The sequence below is a fragment of the Bubalus kerabau genome, chromosome 1, assembly GCF_029407905.1.
Source record: "Bubalus kerabau isolate K-KA32 ecotype Philippines breed swamp buffalo chromosome 1, PCC_UOA_SB_1v2, whole genome shotgun sequence".
Taxonomy (NCBI): domain Eukaryota; kingdom Metazoa; phylum Chordata; class Mammalia; order Artiodactyla; family Bovidae; genus Bubalus; species Bubalus kerabau.
The window spans coordinates 276,140,127-276,164,337 of record NC_073624.1 but is presented as its reverse complement, the minus strand read 5'-3'; the positions used below and the strand labels follow the sequence as shown (position 1 = coordinate 276,164,337).

The window sequence follows — 24,211 nt, the reverse complement described above, 5'->3', positions numbered from 1 at the left end:
TCAAGTCCTTAAATCCTGTTCTACTCACTCAAAACAAGTAGCTGTAGCGCTGTTAGCACAGTGGTGTTCAGAAGGAATCTCGACTTTGTCAATGAATATTTAGCATCCAGAGCAAAGGTACCAGCATTCACCACAACCTGTCAGAGGTCCCCGATATGTTTGGGTGCCACATTTTAAGGAAAACAGTGGCAAACTAAAAGCCGTAAAGAGGGTCAAAATGCTAGAATGAGGAGGAGTCTGGAAACTCTATCAGAAATGAACAAAGGATTTTCAAGTCTGGAGAAAGCAGGGTCCAGAGACACAGCTGATGTCTCCAAGTGGTTTATGGACTACCTGACGAAAGAGGAATGAGATTTGCTCTCTGCAATATCAGGCAGCAGCAGTGGGACCACTGGATGGAAATCACACAGAGGGAGATTTATGCTCAATATAAGGAGAAACTTGCTAACATCTAGTGATGTCCGAAAATGGAAGAGACTAGCTCACCGTCGCTGGGAAGTGTTCTCCCTGAGACTGACGTGAAGACTGTATGACTCTATGGGCGCTGTATTTCAGTGGTAATGTAGTTTTATCATGACCCTCCAAGGGCTCAGAGAAGAATTTCCTCACCAGCTAGAAACAAAGGGGTTTTGTGGCCTTTTCCACCCTGATTTTAGAAAGTTGTGTACATAACAATTCCTGTGTAACACACCAGTGGGTCCTGGGAAAAGCTGTTCAGTTGATGGAGAAAGGCACCTTAGTTAAAACGAATAAGCAAAACTTTTCTAAGATAAGAATTGAAGCAGACACAGGGGTGTGTGCAGTGATGTGTGTGTTAGCCTACCTTTTAACTCTTTCAGGATGGGGTGCTGTGGTTTTGCTCTTTGCATTTGACTTGTTTCTTTCCCTGCTTCTCCGCCCGGCCCTTTTGGAACACAGCCTGTGAAGCTGAAAGAAATAAGGGGAAAAGTCATTTGACTTACATGGCTTCAATTTAATAGGGAAAGGGGCAGGACATCAAAACAGAGAGTGGCTAAAACAAGTTTGTGACAAAGCAGATTTTCCAAGAGAGACACCTGACTTGGATCCAGAGTCTCCATTCTGGGTCTAGTTCAGTGGCTCATTGCTTCATCATTATGCCTTTGGGTTTAATTTGCCTCTGAAGTGGAAGTGTTCTAGGAATTTAATTTTCAACTTTTAAACTTATGATTCTAATTCTCTCAATTTTATCCCTCTCATTTTCCACATTTTGCATAGGAAATGAAGAAGGCTCTCAATTATAACAAATACCATTTATTCTTTAAATTATTCAAAAACATTTATTAAATGAAACACTGCTTTAGAAATATGAAAAGTTTTCTTCAATATATATGTGATTTTAACAAAGAAAGAAAAACAGTCCATCAGTACCTTTAATACTTAAAGTGAAAGTGAGGTGCTCCATTGGCAAGGTATTTGGAATAAATACAGTACAATTCCTCTGAAGAATGGCTTGCTGTTACTTAAGATTTGGAACAGCAACATGTCAAACTATGCCTCAAATCATCAGTTCAGTTCAGTTCAGTCACTCAGTTGTGTCTGACTCTTTGTGACCCCATGGACTGCAGCACGCCAGGCCTCTCTGTCCATCACCAACTCCCGGAGTTTACCCAAACTCATGTCCATTGAGTCGGTGATGCCATCCAACCATCTCATCCTCTGTCATCCCCTTCTCCTCCTGCCTTCAATCTTTCCCAGCATCAGGGTCTTTTCCAGTGAGTCAGTTCTTCCCATCAGGTGACCAGCTTCAGCATCAGTCCTTCCAATGAACATTCAGGATTGATTTCCTTTAGGATGGACTGGTTGGATCTCCTTGCAGTCCAAGGGACTCTCAAGCGTCTTCTCCACCACCACAGTTAAAAAGCATTAATTCTTCCTCAAATCATACGGCCCCAAATAAACACTTGCTGTAATAAATCTTTTTAGCCTGAGCATGAGTGGAGCCTTCAACCGCCAATTCCAAGCAGGAAGCCTTTCCTCCCTGAATAACCGCATCGCCTTCTTCTTCCCACAGGTTCCAGAGGGGTGACTACCACATCGACGTCTGCATCAACGACTACCTGGACGTCTTCTGTCCTCACTACGAGGACTCTGTCCCGGAAGACAAGACGGAGCGCTACGTCCTCTACATGGTGAACTTTGACGGCTACAGTGCGTGCGACCACACGTCCAAAGGGTTCAAGAGGTGGGAGTGTAACCGGCCTCACTCTCCAAATGGACCGCTCAAGTTCTCTGAAAAGTTCCAGCTCTTCACACCCTTTTCTCTAGGATTCGAATTCAGACCAGGCCGGGAATACTTCTACATCTGTGAGTACACAGTGATTTTTGTGTGTGTGTTAGGCGGCAGCTGCAAGAAGCCAGACTAATTTTTTTTTTTTTTTTAAGCCATGTTTCAGAGAATTGCAGAGAGCTGGACTCTGCCTTACGGATGTCTCCTTGTAAATGCATACACCAGGATCCCTTGATACATTAGCTGGAAATTGGGAGCACAAATTCGATTAAAGACACAGCGCCTCTCCCTGTATGAAACTGCATGTCAGCCTGTTCAGTGAACCACTGCTGACCTGTGTTTCTTTTAAATGAAAAGTGCTGGGACTTCCCCAAAGCTCAGGAAAAGAAAAAGAGATTCCTGAAAGAAAAATGAAAAGAAATAATTAAATTTACATAGCTTGAAGTCATCGGATTTCTTATTCAGGTGTCACCAATATCCTCTCAATCATCCACATGTTCAGGGAGGAAGCCAAAGCCCCTGCACATGTTGGCATGCTGACGATAAATACTCTCTTTGCACCAAGGAGAAAAGACAATTATTAAGAGCAGCTGTGCCTTTAAATAGGAAAGAGCGTGAAGGAGTATCTAGAAAGGGTTCCCAGGGAGCTGGTATAAGTGAGCTGTGAGCGTTAAGAGACTCTAAAACTTTCCCCGCAGACCTCTGTATTAATCACGTGGCCATGGCCTGTATTGTCCGCCGTCGCACACACTGTTGCGTCTCCAGGCTACACACTGGTCATATTAACGCTTCTCAAGCCTCACTGTGCCCAGGTCACCTCGGAGTCTTGCTGTCAGGCAGATTCTGATTCAGGGGGTCTTTGGTGGGACCTGTGATGTGGTGTTTGGAAAGCTTCCGGTGCTACTGCTTTGGTCCATGGACCATACTTGAGTTAGCAGGGTTGTAGGAATACCTCAGTCAGGCATCTTGCTGTGTGCCTGGACTCGCCTTTAACTAGTATCAGATATTTAGTGCAAGTCGCTCAGTCATGTCCAACACTTTGGGACCCCATGGACTGTACAGTCCATGGCATTCTTCAGGCTGGAATACCGGAGTGGGTAGCTATTCCCTTCTCCAGGAGATCTTCCCAACCCAGGGATTGAACCCAGGTCTCCCACATTGCAGGTGGATCAGATATTTAAGGTATCTGGGCTTCCCCAAGTGTTCTGTCGGCTGAAGATAATAAATGTTTAGGGTACTTTGGTCTAAACGACGTGTGCTGACCAGCTTTATCATGGCTCAGAAATTTGGTGGTGGGGGGTGGTGTGCAAAATGAAAAGACACTCTTTCCTCAAAGAGCCACTGTCTCTTGGGGAACAGACTTGTAAGCCGGCAGTGAAAGTGGAAATGGACAAGTGCTGAAGGCTGATGAGTGCCGGGAGCCGTGGGAACCAGGGGAGGCGGGGCCTCACCTGCTTGGAATGATCAGGAAGTGCTGAGCCAGGCAGGGCCTCCCTGCGTGCTGAGCTGCTTGTCACTGCAGATGAGATAAAGAACAAAAGGTTCCTGGTTTTCTGACTCACTGCTTCAACCCCAGTGTCCTCCCCCGCAACCAGCGCCTCACCCACACTTTTTAAGCCTATAAGGATTTCTAGCTCCTCTTCTTCTCCAGAAAACAGAGTTTTCTAATAAGCCGGATTTCCCTATCACAAGGGCACTCTCACTTATATTGGAGTTGAATTTAAAGAGGAAATTGAACAGTACCAGTTTTATTATTTCAGTACATACTTCAGTCGTTAGTCATGAGAAAACATGTAAAAGTCTTGATCGTTATCTCACATTCAACCCATAAAATAAGAAAAGGAATATTGAGTACCACAGATGGAGGACAGGCCAGCGCACAGTGAAGCTGCACGTTCTCAGGCCGCGGGCTCTTGCCTCTTGCTGATTTTTTTACTTTGTGAAAGAATCTCATTCAGCAGATGAGAAAGAGGAAAAAGGAAGACTTCAGTTGTGGGACAGCAACTCATTAATCGCCCAACTCTAAAATATCATGCTGATGCAAAAGGGAGCTATTGCCGGGTTCAAAATTTTCATACGGTTTCTTAGATTAGCCAACAAAAGCAAAAAGCAAAAATGAATAGAGAACGCTAAGATGGGAAACATACTCAACAGCTAAATGGTTGATTGCATGATTATTAGAAATTACAGAATCCACTGAGGTTCATAAGCAAGATGTTATTATTCAAATACACTCATGGTGCTTATGACTGGTTTTTCCTCATTTGTGGTTAAATTCAATATTTCACTAAAAATCATTATGTGTCTTCTATAACATTCATTTAACAGAGTCATTTAACTGTCAAGGGCTCCTGTCAAAGTAATTGTTCAAAATGCTTCAAAATATCAAGAGCTTCTTTGCTGTTCGGCTGAGTTTAACCTGAATTACTTTTTTTTAAAATGAAAGGTAAAATAGCACAAAATTAGCAGCAAAAAGATGTTCATTTACAAGAGGTGCAGTGGCCTGGTCGTTGGTTAAATTGAATTTTCAACCAGGTTTTAGAACCAGAAGTGCTTCCTTCCCTGTCTTTTTAGTAGGAAAGGGTTTTCTCTCTTCCTTTCACTGCTGAGAGTGGATGTCTTGCAAATGTTTCATATAGTGTGGTCATAATTAAACTAAAGGATTCTTAGGGGAGGATTGGCCCTTGGTTGAATTTTCCTGTCTCCTAATATGCGTGGAATGAACACGATGATTGGGAAACGGCTCTTTTCACACTTATTACCTTACAAGGGGCTCTAACTGCTGATCTCAGGAGCCAGTCTGACTGCCCACTTGTCATCTTTATAAAATGTCCTTACTAGGCCGGGGGCATATTTCAGCTCCTCAAGGCCTTAAAATCCCTTCCAAGTTTTCCAAAAGAAAAATGCAAGCTATACAGTGTTTTGGCAGTCCTGCTGAAGGCTGCTGGAGGAAGGTTCAAGCTCAGTGGTAACTGCAGAAGCCCGAGATTCAGGTCAGGTTTGGACTGGGGCAGGGGCAGGGGGAGAGGAATATTTCATAACAGGAAATCCACTGCACGACTTCGATTCAGGACACAAATCTGAGTGTTCTTATCAAGTTCTGCTTTATTTCCTTCTTAATTTCTCTAAGTTATACAAATTTAAGAAAACACTGTAGTTGGAAATATCTCACGGAGTTTCCTGTTTACGTTAAAAATAAAAATACCCTTCACGGGTCTAGATCCTTTATTTGTCCTAAGAACGACTGCACCACAGCTTCCTTTCCATGCGAACGGGCAGTCTCGACTAAGTTGTTGGAATCACCGATAACTGGTCAGGTAAACAAAGCCTGTCTTCTCAATTGGACAATTACTGTTTTTAATCTACAGGAGGGATTTTGTTAAGAGTTTGACACACCAGAATAGAGAAGGTCAGTGTTTTGTCTATCAGTTTATCTATAGATTTGCAGAACTGCCCATCAATAGATGATGCCAATAGTCTTTTATATAGACTTTCTAAGGCAAAGAGTTATTTTAGAAACTTCAAAAACACTTCCTTTAGAAATGATTCTCATAAGCATTAAGCATGAGGACATGTTTGAAAGAAGTTTTGTGTGGCTATTTTTAAATCAGACCAGGCACAGGGGAATAAATAAGAGCACTGTCGGTTATTTTCATAAGTCAACAGAACTGCTGATTTTGAGTGTCCTCTTTGATAAAGTGAGGAAAACTGAGTACTGAATCCTTGTCTTGACCTAACTAGGTATATAATCTTGGGCAAATCATCTAATCTCTCTAGATTTTTAATTCCACATCTGTAAAATAATGAAGCTGTGATACATGATTTAAACTTCCTTCAGTTCAGTTCAACCGCTCAGTCGTGTCTGACTCTTTGTGACCCCATGGACCACAGCACGCCAGGCCTCCCTGTCCATCACCAACTCCCGGAGTTCACTCAAACTCATGTCCATTGAGTCAGTGATGCCATCCAACCATCTCATCCTCTGTCATCCCCTTCTCCTCCCACCTTCAATCTTTCCCAGCATCAGGGTCTTTTCCAATGAGTCAGTCCTTCGCATCAGGTGGCCAAATTATTGGATTTTCACCTTCAGCATCAGTTCTTCCCATGAACACCCAGGACTGATCTCCTTTAGGATGGACTGGTTGGATCTTATTGCAGTCCAAGGGACTCTCAAGAGTCTCCAACACCACAGTTCAAAAGCATCAATTCTTTAGCTCTCAGCTTTCTTTATAGTCCAACTCTCACATCCATGCATGACCATTGGAAAAACCATAGCTTTGAGTAGACGCATATTTGTTGGCAAAGTAATGTCTTTGTTTTTAATATGCTGTCTAGGTTGGTCATAACTTTTCTTCAAGGAGCAAGCGTCTTTTAATTTCATGGCTGCGGTCAGCATCTGAAATGATTTTGGAGCCCCCCAAAATAAAGTCAGCCACTGTTTCCACTGTTTCCCCATCTATTTGCCATGAAGTGATGGGACCTGATGCCATGATCTTAGTTTTCTGAATGTTGAGTTTTAAGCCAGGTTTTTCACTCTCCTCTTTCACTTTCACCAGGAGGCTTAATGAAAACTTCCTTGGAGCATTAATATATCATAGGGTGTGTGCACTAGGGTGGACTTAACATTGGTAAAATGGCCTAGTGCAAAGCCTTACTCAGTAGGTGTTCAGTAAATGCTAGTGAAAGGGGTATTTTTTAGGGAAAGGAGGAGTGGAACCACATACTAGAATTACTGAACTAGTTCCACCTCAGCCACCCGACCCGAGCCTCGTGGTGTGTGGTGTAGACTAGTGTGGCAGGCTCCTGTCTGTTTACACCACACACACACACACACACTCCACATCACTGCACTATTATACACACACACACATACACACGTGCCACATCACTGCACTGTTAAAGTGCTCCAGGGACTTCCTGTCTGACCAAGACAAAACTCCAAGTCCACACCTGGCACGCAGGTCCTCCGAGGTGAGTCCTCTCCGCACCGTCTGGACTTCTCCTGCTGCCGGCTCTGCCTGTTGTCTGTGTTCCGGCCGCCCTGTCCCCGGTTCCGCTTCCCTGTCCAGTGCCCTGACCTCAGGAGCATGGGCCTCTATCCCCTCCTGTTGGAGGCTCTCGTCCGCCCAGGCAGCCACCTCCCTTGCTGTCACTGACTTTGTTGTTGTTGTTGCTCAGTCGCTCAGTCGTGTCCAACTCTTTGTGACCTATGGACTGTAGCCCACCAGCCTCCTCTGTCCATGGGATTCTCCAGGCAAGAATACTGGAGAGGCTTGCCATTTCCTTCTCCAGGGGATCTTCCCGACCCAGGGATTGAACCTGTGTCTCCTGCGCTGGCAGGTGGATTCTTAAGCTCTGAGCCACAGGGAAGCCCCTCACTTGCTTTAGGTTGGGTCAAAAGAGGTGTCCGAGAGGCTACTCTGACTTCTCTGTATGAAGATAATGTCTGTATCACTCTCTCCACTCGCTCTGCTTTATCTTCCCTCAAGCACTTATCACAGCGCATGTTTATGGCCGTTTGTTCATGGCCGTTTCTGCTGTATGTCGTCTATCGTATTGTTTGGTATGTAGTAGGCGATCAGTAGACAAGGCTCACTGGTGTTCACACAGCACTTCACGTTCCAGGCAGGGTTGCAGATGCTGCAAAGGTCTCAGAACAGCACTGTGCTGTCCTGTTCTTATTTGCCATTTTACCCGTGAAGAAACTGAGGCACAGAAAAGTGACATAACTGGAAAAAAGTTCATACTAATGAGAAGTAGCTGATCTGAGAAGAAATTAAGTGAATAAACAACTAAAAGGAAGTGAAGAGAGAGCCCTAGGTCTTAATATGCTTAAAGTCCAAAGAGAAAAATATACTTTATTTTGTATTTTTAAAGGATTAGAAATGATTATCACTAGTGTTTAGAGAATCTTCCTTTATAAATTCTACTGGAACCCCAAATTGGGAAGTACAAGATACATTTTAAACACATTTCTACATTTTCAGCTCTCCAATGATATTTCAACTGTATCTTCCCAAGTGGTTGACCTTTTTAATACAATAACTTCAGAAGCCAGAAAAGTTGTACTTTCAAAGAAATACTTCTTAAATCCACTCAACGTTCAGCATCCAGACTGAGTCATGATTGCACACTTGATTCAGGAGGTGAGTGATTTTTAATGAGAGACCTGGTGGTTCAGTCGCTCAGTCGTGTCTGACTGTTGTGACCCCATGGACTGTAGCCCACCAGCCTCCTCTGTCCATGGGATTCTCCAGGCAAGCATACTGGAGTGGGTTGCCATTTCCTCCTCCAGGGGATCTTCCCAGCCCAGGAATCAAACCTGGGCCTCTTGTATCGCAGGCAGATTCTTTACCAACTGAGCTACGAGGGAAGTCAGTGAGAGACCTACAATAAGGAAAATAGATACCACTTTTTAAAAATGATACTAAAAAGGCAGAGAATTCTAGCATTTGCCATATCTAACGTATAGCTGATCTCCTTCAAAAGAAGATACGTGCAGGAAAGACAGTGCATAGTCAAAGCACTCAGATGGAAACCAGAAGTTTCTGAAGCATTATTAGGCAACACTCTTCCTAAGCTTATTGGCAAGTAAACTTGAATACACGTGATGCTTCAGTTTTACTCCTTTATAACTGATATGGTGATAGAAGTATGGAGCTGGAAAATCTCATCAGTGAAAAGAACTTTCATGGAGCTGAAGCTGTCTGCTCAGGTCTTTTTGGTATACATATATATACTGCTAAGTCAGGTCAGTCGTGTCCAACTCTGTGCAGCCTCATAGACGGCAGCCCACCAGGCTCCCCCGTCCCTGGGATTCTCCAGGCAAGAACACTGGAGTGGGTTGCCATTTCCTTCTCCAATGCATGAAAGTGAAAAGTAAAAGTGAAGTCGCTCAGTCGTCCGACTCTTTGCGATCCCATGGACTGCAGCCCTCCAGGCTCCTCCATCCATGGGATTTTCCAGGCAAGAGTACTGGAGTGGGGTGCCATTGCCTTCTCTATATATTTAATTAGAAAGAAAATCATGAGGGCCATTTATGTTATTATGAGCATCATTCTTAAATCCATACTTGAATGCATGTGGTTAACTGCTAGTTCTCTGCTTTATGTTCTTTAATTAAAAGTTTATAGTCTTAAGCTGTGAAGTAATTTTAATATGTACTATACAGTTTTTTTAATCTGACCAAAAAAAAAAAAAAGAAACCTAAATTCTGAAGAGATATCTTGAGATGATCAAGATAAGTTTCAGAAATCATTTGACTGTACAAGATAGTTACAGACTGTCCTTTACGAGGTGTAGCAATACTCAGTCAATCCAGAGAATACTAGCATAGAGAAAGTGCTTCACTTCCCAACTGGAAATGTTCCAAAAGCTTATTTACAGGTGAGCTGTTTGGAACTCAGAGTGCCATTTCTTCCACGAGTGTTTCTAAAATCAGGCAAGCGCTCCATAATGTGGAAAATCTGTTGAACCATAATATTGATTTAAACCGGTATATTTTAAGTCAAAAATAGTAGAAAGCAGCACATAAAAGTGTTGATTATTGTTTAATGAATAAATACTGCAGCAGTAAACCAAATAGAACAAAAAAGCAATTCAATTTTCTCTTAGATGCTATTGTTTGAGAAAAGGAGATAAATTAGAAGCATTAGGTTTTGTACACCCACTGCAGCAGTTCTCTACTTTCTTAGTAAGTTGTTTTGTTCATATGCTGGGGATTATATCAAAGGAGGGGGGGATATATTACATCAAAGGAGAGGGTGGATCATGGCTTAAAAAAAAGAAATAGCATAGACTCTAGTGAATGTACCCTTGGGCTCAAATCCCTCTTCTATATTCTTAATTGCTATGTAACTTTGGGTAACTTAACCTCACCACGCCTCACTTTCCTCATCTGTAAAATGGGTATATAATAATAGTTTATTATCAGAGTCAATCTTACTTCCAAGGTTCGATTAAAACAAATTTTTTAAAGACCAGTCGACTACCAAAAGGATGACTTTAATCAATGTCCAACAAATTTTGCACCCTTTGGAAAGTTACAGCAAGCTGAACAGCCCTGTTTGACATTTTAGTTTAATAAAAGAAAACCTCACAAGCACCTTGTAAAAATTCACATTTTAAGTCCATGCAGTATACTGTGAAGGAATACTCCACCAGGATTATATATGCCTAAGGAAGTCTTCATCCCTCTTTAGAGGTCTGGTTTTTCAGCAGCTTACTTTAGTAATCTACATTAAGAATTATTCAGGTCTTGACAGTTCGCACGAATCTGCCTTTTTTTCGAGTTGTTCTTATTGAAACAGAAGAGTGTCAGAATGGCACATTCATCAGAGCAGGAAGTAATCTTTTCCCGTCTTTTGTAGTCTTTTGCTCTTGCATGGGGGGTGACCTGTAAGGACAATGTCCTTTCTTAAAATGAACAGCTCAGCACTTGCTTCAGTGTCAATGTGTATCTGTGTGCACTTTTGCTTTTATTATTGAAAAGTGTTTTTGATTACTGGTTTTCTTTTAGCATTAAAGGTTCTAGCACATACTTCAGCTGAGATTCAAGGGGCTTATGACAGAAATTTCCAGGACTATGGGCACATACTAATTCATCTTCTGAATTTTTTTTAATGTTGTGGCTCGAATAATGGCGTTCATGAGGCATATTTATTTTTACAGGGAAGGAAGTTAAGGGTAGTGTTAGGGAATTGACAAATTTTAAGATTTTCTAAAGTGGAAGATAATGAATATGGCACAGACATCAAATAGTAATCGCTCAGATATAGATACAGAGTATATCTTAGTTGCTAGAGTTTAGGGTTTTTTCTTAGGTTTTAAAAAATTTTTAATGTACAAATGAAACCGTTTTCCCCCACTTAGACACTAGAAGTTTGTCTGGGATTATATCAGACTTCTGTCTGAAGATAGTCATTATATTCCCTTTTATACTTCCAGAGGTCTTCAGTGAACCTGCAAAAATGCACCTTTTTATTTAAGGAATGAGTTTAGAGAATTGTATCTGTTTCAAGTTGTCCCTAGCCATCTTTTAGGAAAGCTTGAATGGCTTTCAAGGGCTCTTAAATGAAGGTTAAATAAAGAACCTAAAACAGGATATTTAGGGACTTCCGGATATTCTTCTGATTTAATTATAAGTTTCTCTTATGAAAATGATGTTTGTTGCCAGGTTAACCTTCTGAACAAGCAAGAATGCTGGGTGTCCGCTCATGGATGGCTGGAGCATGGAGCCTTCCCCTGGCTTGTTTCACCTGGTCTGAGTGAAACCCAGGGTGCAGGAGGCAATTAATAGCAACAAAGGATATTTAACAGCACTTTATTATTTTTAAAATTCTTGGCAGTGTCATTTGATTAAGTGGGGAGAATTTTAAAAAGAAACGTATGCCCTATTAAATGACTGAAGGATGAGATCCTGTTAAAGAGAATCAGAGAAATTGGTGCTGGGTTGGTGAAAAAGGAAACTGGGGCAGACATCACTGCTTAATAGATTTTGACTTTGGGACCGTTCTTAAAGTTCGCAGAGGGAGCCTTAAAAGCTCTTGAATAACTGGGGCTTGATGGCAATTCACGGGATCAGCCATAAGAAGCAGGAGACTCATAAGAATTCTTCTCATTGCTTGAATTTTTCAAAGACTGCGACACTCAGATAAGAAGCTCAAAAACAAAATAATTTGTGCTTCTTTTAAGAGCTTGAAATGCTACATTACGAGATGGAGCGGGGAGGGGGGAGGGGGGAACACGTCGCGTTTTAACCTCCTAAAGGGGAGGAAGGAATTATGTCACCTTTTGCTTCCTTTTACCCCACTGAGACTAAATGCTGATGTGGAAGTGGATGAAAGGATTATTCTTTGTAATCCCTAAATGTCAGAAGTGGCCGCCTCTCCGAGAAATAACGCACCTGATTAATTGTGTAATTTCACAGGGAAGCGCTAATTCTCGGCCTTATAAACATGTAATGTACTAATTTGGTTTCCGAGTTAACTGAAAACAGTCTAATGAGCTGCTGCATCGTGTGTATGTGCAGCGTTACACAGAGCAGACGCCGGGAGAAATGGAAATAACACGCCAGTGACACTTGGAATAACAGTGTTTATACCCCATTGACTTTGGGTTGTCAGCATGCTATTCTCTGTGTTTCCCTTAGTAACTTATTAAGGCAGCTGAACTCCAGTGTGCTGGTGTCTAAGTGTCATTTGTTGTAAATTACACAAGCATGCACACACCAAACGCATAGTCAATCTTCAGGCAAAAAAAAAAAAGCATTTCCTCCTGTAGACCAAAATATTCTCCATGAGGCATGCACACAGAGTGAAAGGTGACTCTCAACATGGGGCGTGCTGGAAGAACAGCATTCTGGCCTTCCGTTAGAAGAAATACTATTTCTACAGATTTTCCCACTCATCTGTTCGTGCTCTATTTTAACAGAATGGTCGTGTAACTCTTGGTTTGAAAGTTGTCAGACAGCCTCACAGCAGGCTTATATTATCTACAGAGTTCTTTATGAGGAAATATAAATCACCACAAATGAGACTTTTCACAGCCAGAGATATGTAGGAATTTGTGTCAGTGCTTTGCTGGCTTGCTGAAAAATATCTCTAGGCTCCAAAGCTCTCTCACAACTCATCCCCTGCTCTCTACCCTTTTGGGAAGCAATTCTCAAAACTTGAGATTTATGGTCCAGAGAGCTGGTGGTGGCTATAAAGTTTTCTATTTTCTCTTTTCTTTAATATTAATGCAGAGAACGAGGCATTATCATTCATTATTTTAGTTCATGAGTATCCTGTGGGCTTGAAATATGGTTTCTGAGGATATGGCTTACCTCTGTTTAATGGGGGAGATATGTGGACTTTGGCAACAGGCTTCTTTTCCATCAGATATTTTTAGGCAGGTGGTAGAAAGTCCGCCTTAGGAACAGAACTTTAGTATATGGGCTGTATCCAGTTTTAGTTTTAAAATGTAAAGCTTTACAAAATATTAATTCATTTGGAGCCCCAAAAGTAAAATGTCATGAATTGGAGAATAGCCAGCCAGTCTATTATTGTTAGGAATTGGAATTTCAGTATCTTTTCATTGTACTATTTTCAGAGACGTGTGATATTTCCAACTAGTTTTTATCTTCATTAAGGTTAGGTAAGTTTTAGTTTATAGTTACACTCCCTTTTACACCCAGATCTTTAAAAACAGTATTTCTGAGTCATTAAGAAAGAATATATATAATGTTTTTAGTTTAAATCTGCCCAGATTCCAGTATCTCCAATATTTGCTTTCTAAGGGAAACTCTTTTTTTTCCCACACTTTTTAACACATTTTTTTTTTTCAGTCAGTTTTCTCCCTAAATACATGATCACAGGCTCTAAGATCCAAGTTGATGATGTTTCCCTGTATGTCTTGCTGATCTGTTTCAGTGAGTCCTCAATCTTCAATTCAGACCGTCTTGCTTCATAGTAGGCCTTATTTAAGGGCTTCCCTTGTAGCTCTGTTGGTAAAGAATCAGCCTGCAATACAGGAGACCCGGGTTTGATCTTCAGGTTGAGAAGACCCCCTGGAGAAGGAAATGGCAACCCACTCCAGTGTTCTTGCCTGGAGAATCCCATGAACAGAGGAGCCTAGCGGGCTACAGTCCATGGGGTCACAAGAGTCAGACACGGCTCATCTACTTAGACTTATATTTAAGGAACAAATCTAAACAAGGAGTGTATCACTAGGTGATTTTTTTTTTTTAACTTTAAATAGATTGCTTAAAGGTCTTGCTGTATACACCGGGAGTAGTTTAGTTTAGTCAATTTCGAGATCACGTAATGAATATTGTAATGATTTAAATAAAGTTTAGAGATTTTTTTTTTTTTCATTAAAGAAAGAGAAGATTGTGTCAAGAGGAAGATACATGTGAAGTGCTGATTTGACAGGCCAGATGGAATTCAGGTCTCAGGGCTGAGATACTATCCAACTTTAGTGACCCACCTGCATGGGGGGTGGGTATGGGCATAAAAAAGCAGCCTTTTGCTAAAGACTTACTTGGACATTGACTGATGACTGCTCCCCTAACACTTGGGATAATCATGGTGATAGTGCCTTAGCATTTATTGCAAGTTTGCTATATGCCAGGCACTGTACAAACACTATACACGTCTTAACTCATTGAATTCTCGTCTATAAAGTGGGTACTATTATTATCCCCATTTGACAGAGGAGGAGATGGAGGCTGAGAGTGATTAAGTAACTTGCCTGAGGTCATGTAGTCAGCAGTGAAGTCAGGATTCAAACCCATACAGTTTGACTCCATGTCTAAGCTCGTTACTCACTCACGTCTTGAGAAATGCTTTCAAAGAAGCGAAAAAGAGGCAGGTTTGAAGCACCCTTGGCAAGTCATCACGTACGTGTCATCTGCACCCTGGAACTCAAGGCAGACTCAGCTCTAAAAATGGCTAATGTCATGCACAGTGAGGGATGTGATCCCTGAGTCACATACTAGGAGGTTTACGGGTTTGTAAAACAAGGTAGGGCGGTACTGAAAGTGACGACATAATAAAATGTCACTCAGTCTTCCTTCTTCCATTGGAATGAAGACACTGAATGATTCGCAAGACTGTTGAAAGTTCTACATCTCTTTGGTACCCTGAATCGTTTTTTCAGAGAATGAAATTTGATTAACAGATTCAATAGCGCAGCGTCGGCGCTGGTGGATATGATAGCAGGGCATCATGAGCCACTGCCTCGACAGGGCAGCTTGTCAGCAGGTCATGTGGGGACCGCCCGTTGCCCTCCCGTGTCCTTAAGCAGCACAGAGGCTGCAATGACTGTTTGCGTTTTGTGAGTTGTGTCTGCTGTTGCTATCGTTGTTATTTAAAATGCATGGAGAAGGCAATGGCACCCCATCCCAGTACTCTTGCCTGGAAAATCCCATGGATGGAGGAGCCTGGTGGGCTGCAGTCCATGGGATTTCGAAGAGTCGGACACAACTGAGCGACTTCCCTTTCACTTTTCACTTTCATGCATTGGACAAGGAAATGGCAACCCACTCCAGTGTTCTTGCCTGGAGAATCCCAGGGATGGGGGGAGGCTGGTGGGCTGCCGTCTATGGGTTCGCACAGAGTCAGAGACGACTGAAGCGACGCAGCAGCAGCAGAGCCTTTCGCAGACTTGGTTATCACACATTTTTGCAAATTCAAAGAAAAAGGAGTAGAGATTCTACGAGAGGAAGGGCCACCTGGAGGACTTGGAGCACTTGCAGTCTTTAGCAGGAGGTTCGGGAATTGCTGCAGGCATGGGCTGCCCCCAGACTTTACACAGAAGGTGCCCAGGCTCTGATTCTCAGCGGTGGTTGTCAGAGCCGGTGGGGAGGAGGGGCGGTCTGCAGACCTCCGGAGAACAAGCTTCTCGCAGCCCATGGGATTTCCTCTCTGACCTGCCTCCAGCTCCTGATAAGGAAATCAGGACAGCAGAGACTCTAGGATCAGTGACAAGATGGGGCTGACTAGGATGGAAGATATTTGGAAAATAAAACTGGATAAGTTGAGCCAGATTATGGAGGGCCATTATGTCTGGTCTGAAGAATTTGGAACTTACCTAGCAGGCAATGTTTCTTTTCAGAATCTGTGCGTTTCCCCTACTTCTGAAGGGAAAACTCACGTGGGCCTTATTATATCGGAGAAGGCAATGGCAACCCACTCCAGCACTCTTGCCTGGAAAATCCCAGGCCTTATCCTATAACCACACTGAAATAATAAATCACGCAGGCTGGTTATCTAGTATCAGCCAGCAGGCAGTGCGCGCTCCTCCACCCCACGTGTGTACATGTGTTGTCTCATCCGTATCTTATCTCCGCTATGTGTTAGGCGCTGGCGTTACCCTCATTTTACAGATGAGGAAACCAAAGACCCACAGGTCACATAACTTGACCAGAATCGCACCGTCCTGGCGCAGCGATGGCCGCCTTGAGCGTCCGACTCCAACGTTCATGCTCATAGCTCTTTTCCGTGAATGGCAAGTAACGTTTGGAAGCTTATTCCATAAACGGTAGCAGTGCTTATGAAAAAACTATTCCCATCTCTGCTGTTTCTGTGTGGTCTTCAGCTTGTTTACTATAGCTCAGGGCTTTAGGTTTTTTTTTTTTTTTCTTTACATAGGCTTTAAAAAAATTTTTTTCAATTTAAAAATTTTAAATTTAAAAATTAAAAAAAAAAATTTTGTTTTTTTAAAACCCACTCTAGTTGCTGAGCGCGGGGGCTGCTCTCCAGTTGCGGTGCATGGCTGCCCTTTGCAGTGGCTTCTCTCGTTGCCCAGCAGGGGCTCCGGGACGCGTGGGTTCCAGTAGCTCTGGCGTGGGCTCAGTAGTTACCGCTTATGGGCTCTAAACAGAGGTTAATAGTTGTGGTGCATGGGCTTCGTTGCCCCATAACATGGGGGGCCCCTCCAGACCAGTGTCTCCTTTTATCAGCAGGCAGAGTCTTTACCCACTGAGCCACTGGGGAAGCCCTGCATAAGCTTTCACGATCTTTTTGTTAAGTGAAATCACTAAACCAATAACATTTTCTGGATTACTAATTTTATCAAATAGCTGAATTTCTGGCCTTTTGATGTGATGTGTTAGTTTATTAGTGAAGTCCACTTTAAAAGATTCACTGTAGCTCTTTCCTAAAATATTTATATTAAAAATGCTATACAAATCCATTTGTCAAACTTTGACTTGAGCCGTCAGTCCTTGTATGTCATTAAGCTTGCAGAACATCTCCAGGGGCTACAGAAGGGTATATCTCAGTGTTCTGTGTTCTTTTCCCGTTAGTGCGCCCTTCAGCACTCACCGAGCTGTGCTTCCTCATCAGGCAGATGGGGGGGCACCATGGAGTGACAGCAGACAGTGCTCGGGATCTCTGTCTTCCAGGAGCTCACAGTCCAACAGGAGAAAAGTGTATCCATGAAAATGATAGCAAAAAAAAATCACGAGATTGACACTGTCCATAAAAGGAGAGAGAGAGAGAAGACTTCGTGAACAGGAAGACAGTAAAGATGTGACGTGCAGTTTTGACAAGGTGGAATTCAGGTCTCACGGCTTAGGATACTGTCCTAAGCTGAGTCACCCACCTGCGTGAGGGGTACAAATGCAGACTCTTGGAACCCACGTCCAGAAAGTCTGACTCATTCAAGTTTATGAGATTTCATTTGCAATACGTGTTCCAGAAATTTCCCCCGAAGGTGATATTTGTGTCACACTTAGGGAACACAGGCTTAAAGTGAGAGCAGGTCAGTCTGAATTCGAGACGTAGAAGAAGTGGGTATTGGAGGATTTGAGTGAAGGAAGCAGCCACATCAGGGTTGAGAAAAGGCTGTCTTTGTTATATGAATGTTTGTTTAAACCAGGGAACTCAGAGAGAGACCACGCTAGTCCTGGTCTAAGATCAAGACTAAGATAAACTAAGATTCTGGGAGTAAAGCCCACTCACCGGATCATAACAAATTTCTCCTTCTGTCTTACAAAGCAAACTCTCATTTGCTTCATCCACAAACAAGATACAGTTTCAACCAGGCTGATGCAAACAAGAACTAGGTAACCCTTTGGGGTGTTTTTGTATTTCTTACACAATTATAAAAATTTTTGTTATAAAATGTGTTCCTTTTGCAACATGGTAAGCTTTGTAAAGTGAGGATAACAATCATAAAGTCATATAAAAATAGGGAACAGGCATGATATCCAGTAATAAGAAATATTCATTTTGGACCAACAGTTTAGAAGAAAAGTGTGAGCCTGGGGAGGAACGAAAGAATAGTGAGCAGTTTTGTAATTTTCTATCGATATAACATGAGGTTTTGGAAGGTACAGTGAAGAGGTGGGTGCCTATGGTCTGCGACCGGGGAGGAACGAAAGAATAGCGAGCAGTTTTGTAATTTTCTATCGATATAACGTGAGGTTTTGGAAGGTACAGTGAAGAGGTGGGTGCCTATGGTCTGCGGCCTTTCCTGCTAGTCAGTTTGTGCTTTCTTCTCCCTGGCGCTGAGTTAGAGTCTGATGAAAAAGGAGTGTATCTAAATGGAGTCGTGATTCGGTTTTGATGAAAGGTCAACAGTGCTGGATGTTTAATCACTATTTACTACGTATATACTGAGTTAGCAATTTTTTTTTTAACTTTTTGGCTGCAGTGTGCAGCATGTGGGGCTCTTAATTCCCCAACCAGGGGTGGAACCCGTGTCCACTGCATTGGAAGTGCAGAGTCTTAACCTCCGGACTGCCAGGGAAGTCCCAGCCATCATTTTTTAACCGTATAATACATTCTGATTCTTAGAAAATGAGACCATTATTTAATAGGTTCCTTTAAAACATATTATTAAGTGTAGAAAAGCAGATGAAAATGAGGAGATCTGGGTCTTGAGTCCATCGCTTCTTAGGTGTGTTAATTTGGGCAGGAGGCTTCAAAGCCTTGCCCTCAAATTTGCTATAGATGAATGAGTTAAAGTGCGGGTTTAATAAATGGTATTCTTAATATTGATATTTGAAAGGCAATTAGTTACTTTCTGAGTTTCTGTCAAAATTAATGGTAGCTACCATGACAAGTTTTTATGGGTACTTTAAATTATACATTTACATGTGTCAAAAATAGTTCCTCTCATCTACTAGTTTGAAATACACTGGTGATCAGAAATAGCTGACTCTCATTTACTCACAAGGGCATTTTTCTCACACTCTTTGCAGAATCAAATATGACGAAAATGTATTAAATCAGTTGACGGGGGTTCATTTAGACTGTTCTACAGGGGTGAAGAGGCAGAAATACCAGTCTGTCACTTAGAGAACCATTCTTTGGGTCCTGTCCAAGTCTGCAGTGGTCAGTTGAATTCGTTCAAAATATTTTCCAGGGCTAACTAGAAAATTGCTTTACCATTAGCAGGTTTTATGTACCTGTTTTGTTTTGCTTTTTTTTTTTTTTTTACCTCCATAGAGTCTCATACCTGAGAAATATGGAGAAATGTTCTTTTCCTAAATTGAAAAACTCAGCTGTGGTCTAAATGAAATGGGATAAATTATCTTTTTCACAATTATCCATTAAAGGAAGAATTAGGATTAATATTAATCACAGATGTTTCATCAAGTTTTATTATCAACCAGATTGACTGCCAAAGTGCTTTCTGGAAGACATTCTCTCTCCCTCCCCCACCTGCTACTGAGAACAAACTGTTATTATGGGTCCTTAGATAAAGATTAATGGTTTTGGCAATTTATTTGAGGAAATCTGTATTTTACTGTGCGTTCCACTTCAGCCCAAGGCGTCTCTGAAAAGCATGGCTTGTCAGCTCCTTGATAAAATTGCACAGTGAAGTCACAAGAGAGCATAATCCGTTCCACCATCAGAAGCAGATCAGTAAGGAGTCCAAGGTTTATGTCACCTGACCCATAGTTTTCTGGCAAGCCTTGTTTATAGATAAGAAAAGTGCCTAATCTAATCTTGGTATACGAGCAGCCATATTTTTACCCATCACATTTCATTGTTATGTCCACTTTCTTTCTGGAATAATTCATCTCACTGCGTGACTCTAATAATAATTGCAGATATTTGATAATGTCCTTCATCCATTTGCAACGTACCCCATAGATGAGTAATTCATTAAGGTTTTCCACTTGTAAAGTATTTTTATCAATTCTACCTAACTTAAAAAAAAAAAAAAACTCTTTCTCTACTGCTGCTGCTAAGTCGCTTCATTCGTGTCCAACTCTGTGTGACCCCATAGACGGCAGCCCACCAGGCTCCCCCGTCCCTGGGATCCTCCAGGCAAGAACACTGAAGTGAGTTGCCATTTCCTTCTCCAATGCATGAAAGGGAAAAGTGAAAGTGAAGTAGCTCAGTTGTGTCCAACCCTCAGTGACCCCATGGACTGCAGCCCACCAGGCTCCTCCGCCCATGGGATTTTCCAGGCAAGAGTACTGGAGTGGGGTGCCATTGCCTTCTCCGCTTTCTCTACTAAAGGGATTATTCCAACTGAAGACCTCAGGATGGACAGAAACCAATGCAATGCTGGGTATCTAGAACTTGGAAACAAGTACGTAATTAGATATATCTTATCAAGACCCAACCATTAGATTTTCTCAACTCTAACATTTTTCCATTCCTTGAGTCACTTGACTCAGGATGCACAATTTCTGGGAAAAAGGAATTTGATTGGCATATATGCTTTTTTTAATGAATTTATTTTTTTTTAATTGAAGGATAATTGCTTTACAGAACTGTGTTGTTTTCTGCCAAACATCAACATGAATCAGCCATAGGTATACACGTGTCCCCTGCCTTTATGCTTTTCCTTTGGAAAGAATGAAAAGCACTTAGCCTGGAACCCCACCAAGACTGCACAGAATAAGGAAAGAGGAGTTCTTCAAGCGTTTGTTGTTGTGCTTTGGTTTTTAGCCTGAGGAAGACAGGCAGTGACGCCGAGGAGGTGGAGACCACCACTGGCCAAAACGAGGGTGTATTTCACTGCGAACAGTCGTGTGGAACATGTGGAATTGTTCCAAAGGAAAGGAAATCTATGCAGTAAACCCTTCAAGTGCAATAGGGGCAGAGCATCAATTTCGCATTTGTACGTCTAGTTGGTTGTACACTGATATTTTATCTTTGTCTAGTACTTTTGCAGACTTTACTGTGTTCCCAGCAAATTAAAAAATGTGACTCATATTTTTCAGTTAGGATTTCTCTCACATTTAATTGCTTTTCTTTCTCTTAATGGAGATAATATGAGGAAGCAAAGACTACACCAAAAAAAAAAAAAAGGAAAATACCCTATTGACTTTCAGCTTTATTTCACTGACATCAACAGAATACAAGAAACGCAGTGGAATCAATTAAGTCCCATGTCTGCAACTGTCTAACTCTAGTCAGACTGAGTCAGATAACTGAGTCTGTGTCTTCAAATGTAAAATAAGGGGGTTGGGCTAGATTGCAAGAAACAGGAAAATGATTAAGATGTTACAATTTCTGACAACCAAGCTTTAAGTGTTGGAAATTCTGAGTTAAATAAAATTATTTTTTCTTTCCTGCAAGACTTCTTGGGGCCTTAAATGTTATTCCATGAATTGTAACTGTCCAAACAGAGTGATACAATATATATTGCTGACCAAACTTACTGGATTTAGGAATTCTTTTTCATTGGAGCATCTTGAGGGACCTGGCTTGCATGGGAAAAAGCTAGATTATTTATAAAATCCCATTCAACTTTAAAATATACTAAGTATATACTTCTCCTGGGCTTCCCTGGTGACTCAGATGGTAAAGAATCTGCCTGCAATGTGGGAGACCTATGTTTGATTCCTGGGTCTGGAAGATGCCCTGGAGGAGGGCAATGCAACCCACTCCAGTATTCTTGCCTGGAGAACCCCATGGAGAGAGGAGCCTGGTGGGCTACAGTCCATGGGGCCGCAAAGAGTGGGACACGACTGAGCAACTAAATACACGCATGGATACTCCTCCTAGCTGTGAACAGTATGAAATACACTGTAACGACGTTTATCGTCCAGACCTCTCTGCAGACTTGCTCTGCAGTTGAATCTGCATGCTTGCATCTCGTCCTCTCTGGAGATAAGCGACTATGGGCTAGCTGTTTCTTCCTTCAAGGATTCATGTGTTGTAGTGAATTTTGCCCCTTAAATTCCTCTGGCTATTCCTATGAGAGCTGCTTTAAGTTTTACAAATAACTTTTGCCGCTTTTCTGGAGTCTTATTTCACATGTACATCCAAAACACGAAAGCGGCGCCGTGACGAGATCCGGCAAGCGGACCTGCTTGAGGCGTGTTCACCGTGCGTCCGCTGTGCGGGCTGCCTTTCCTGAGACACGCCTGGCCTGCGGTCTGCCGTTGCTTCTGTCCTGCATTGTTCTAACTGAGCCTCATCCCACTTTGATGGGTCAGGTCATGGTTCTCTGAGGACGAGCTACCTTACGCAAGCAGCTCTGCTTGTAAACCCCTTCTCAATCCATCTCACGCCCCCTGATGAAAAGATGACGTGAAACCTCATGAAGGACAGGGCAGAGGGCTAGAGGGAGCAGGGAGGCACTCTCACTAACATGCCTTCAGAGTTGGTCCTGAACACTGATAATCCTAATTTTGCAAGGGAGAACTAGCCAGCTTCACACGCTCCCGTCCAAGGTAATAGGCTCTTTACCTGTGTCTCTGGAGGTCTTTTCACCTGATAGTCTTCCCTCCTGCTTGACCATGTGGCCCCTCCAGGTGGTGTCCTCGCCTCCCACTCATGAGTCCTTCTGCTCCCCACAAAACCATGTGCAAAGTGTCCCTGGAGCTTTGAATCATGAGGCTCTGCTCGCTGGGCCAAGAGAGTCTTTGGAAGCTGTTCTGGGATGGAGCCCTATGGGGACTCCCTACAGCAGTGATCCCAAAACAAAGATGAGGCGTGGTCCCCACCTGCACGCATTCAGCCCTGGGTGGCCTTGGAATAGGCATTCAGTGAAGCTTTTCAAAAAACTAAGATCATGGCATCTGGTCCCATCACTTCATGGCAAATAGATGGGGAAACAGTGGAAACAGTGGCAGACTTTATTTTAGGGGGCTCCAAAATCACTGAAGATGGTGATTGCAGCCATGAAATTAAAAGATGCTTGCTCCTTGGAAGGAAAATTATGACCAACCTAGACTACATATTAAAAAGCAGAGACATTACTTTACCAACAAAGGTCCGTCTCATCAAAGCTATGGTTTTTCCATTGGTCATGTATGGATGTGAGAGTTGGACTGTGAAGAAAGCTGAGTGCTGAAGAATTGATGCCTTTGAACTGTGTTGTTGGAGAAGACTCCTGAGAGTCCCTTGGACTGCGAGGAGATCCAACCAGTCCATTCTAAAGGAACTAAGTCCTGAATATTCACTGGAAGGACTGATGCTAAAGCTGAAACTCCAATACTTTACTTTGGCCATCTGATGTGAAGAACCGACATTTGAAAAGACCCTGATGCTGGGAAACATTGAAGGCGGGAGGAGAAGGGGACGACAGGGGATGAGATGGTTGGATGGCATCACCGACTCAATGGGCATGGGTTTGAGTAAACTCTGGGAGTTGGTGAAGGACAGGGAGGCCTGGCATTCGTGGGGTCGCAAAGAGTTGGACATGACTGAGCGACTGAACTGAACTGAACCTAACTGAAAGCTTTTCAACTGCCTTGCGTCTGGTACTCCCTTCAGATTGGCAGGCGGGCCAAAAGGCCCTCACTTAGACCTGCTCCCTTGGAGGCTTTTAATGACTTTCTGCCCAAGTTTGATTAGGTGCTTTGGTTCAAAGCTGATGGAACCAATCCATCCCACATGGAGCCTCCAGCCCCCATCTATCAAATCCTTGCCTCTTCCTTCAGAAACCTGGTGATAACTTTCACGTTGTGTATCACACTCTGGAGAAGGACATGGCAACCCACTCCAGTATTCTTGCCTGGAGAATCCCAGGGACAGAGGAGCCTGATGGGCTACAGTTCATAGGGTTGCACAGAGTCAGACAGGACTGAAGAGACTTAGCACACACACTGTAAAATGTAACGGCCTGCGGGCAGGGACTGTGTCTCTTCTGCTTATTGTAAACATAGCGGCCCAGGGAACAGAAGCAGTGACAGATGAAGAATGAAAATCTACCTCCGTGAGGGTTTAGGGTTTTCAGACACAGTGCACCGTGGCTTTGACAGCGAGGATTCCTGCTTTCTGGAATGGCTGATTGGTGCAGATTTAAAGAATCTAAGACCCTGCAACGTAGTTTTTTTAAATTATCCTTTCTATTCTAAGAGGAAGTTTAACCGAAATGGGGTAGAAGGAAATAATTAATGTTGACTTTATCCCCTTGAGGAAAATCTGAACAGGTCTATATCATTTTACACAAGCGTGGCATGTGAAAATTAGGATTTTACAAAAGATAAATTGCAGAGAGTGATCACTCCTTTGACAGAACTGGAGTTCTTTTCAGTAGCCCTCGAGCAATTTTTCCAGGATT

At 42.6% G+C, this 24,211-nt stretch overlaps 1 protein-coding gene across 6 annotated transcripts in view; it reads left to right on the top strand.

Moving 5' to 3' along the window:
• EFNA5 (ephrin A5) overlaps window positions 1–24,211 on the top strand; it is a 292,511-nt gene that overhangs the window by 237,440 nt on the left and 30,860 nt on the right. For all 6 annotated transcript variants that reach the window (XM_055565800.1, XM_055565799.1, XM_055565801.1 and 3 more), the window contains one exon: window positions 2,033–2,325. In XM_055565800.1, the coding sequence (XP_055421775.1) occupies window positions 2,033–2,325 (293 nt within the window). The remainder of the gene's footprint in view (window positions 1–2,032; window positions 2,326–24,211) is intronic.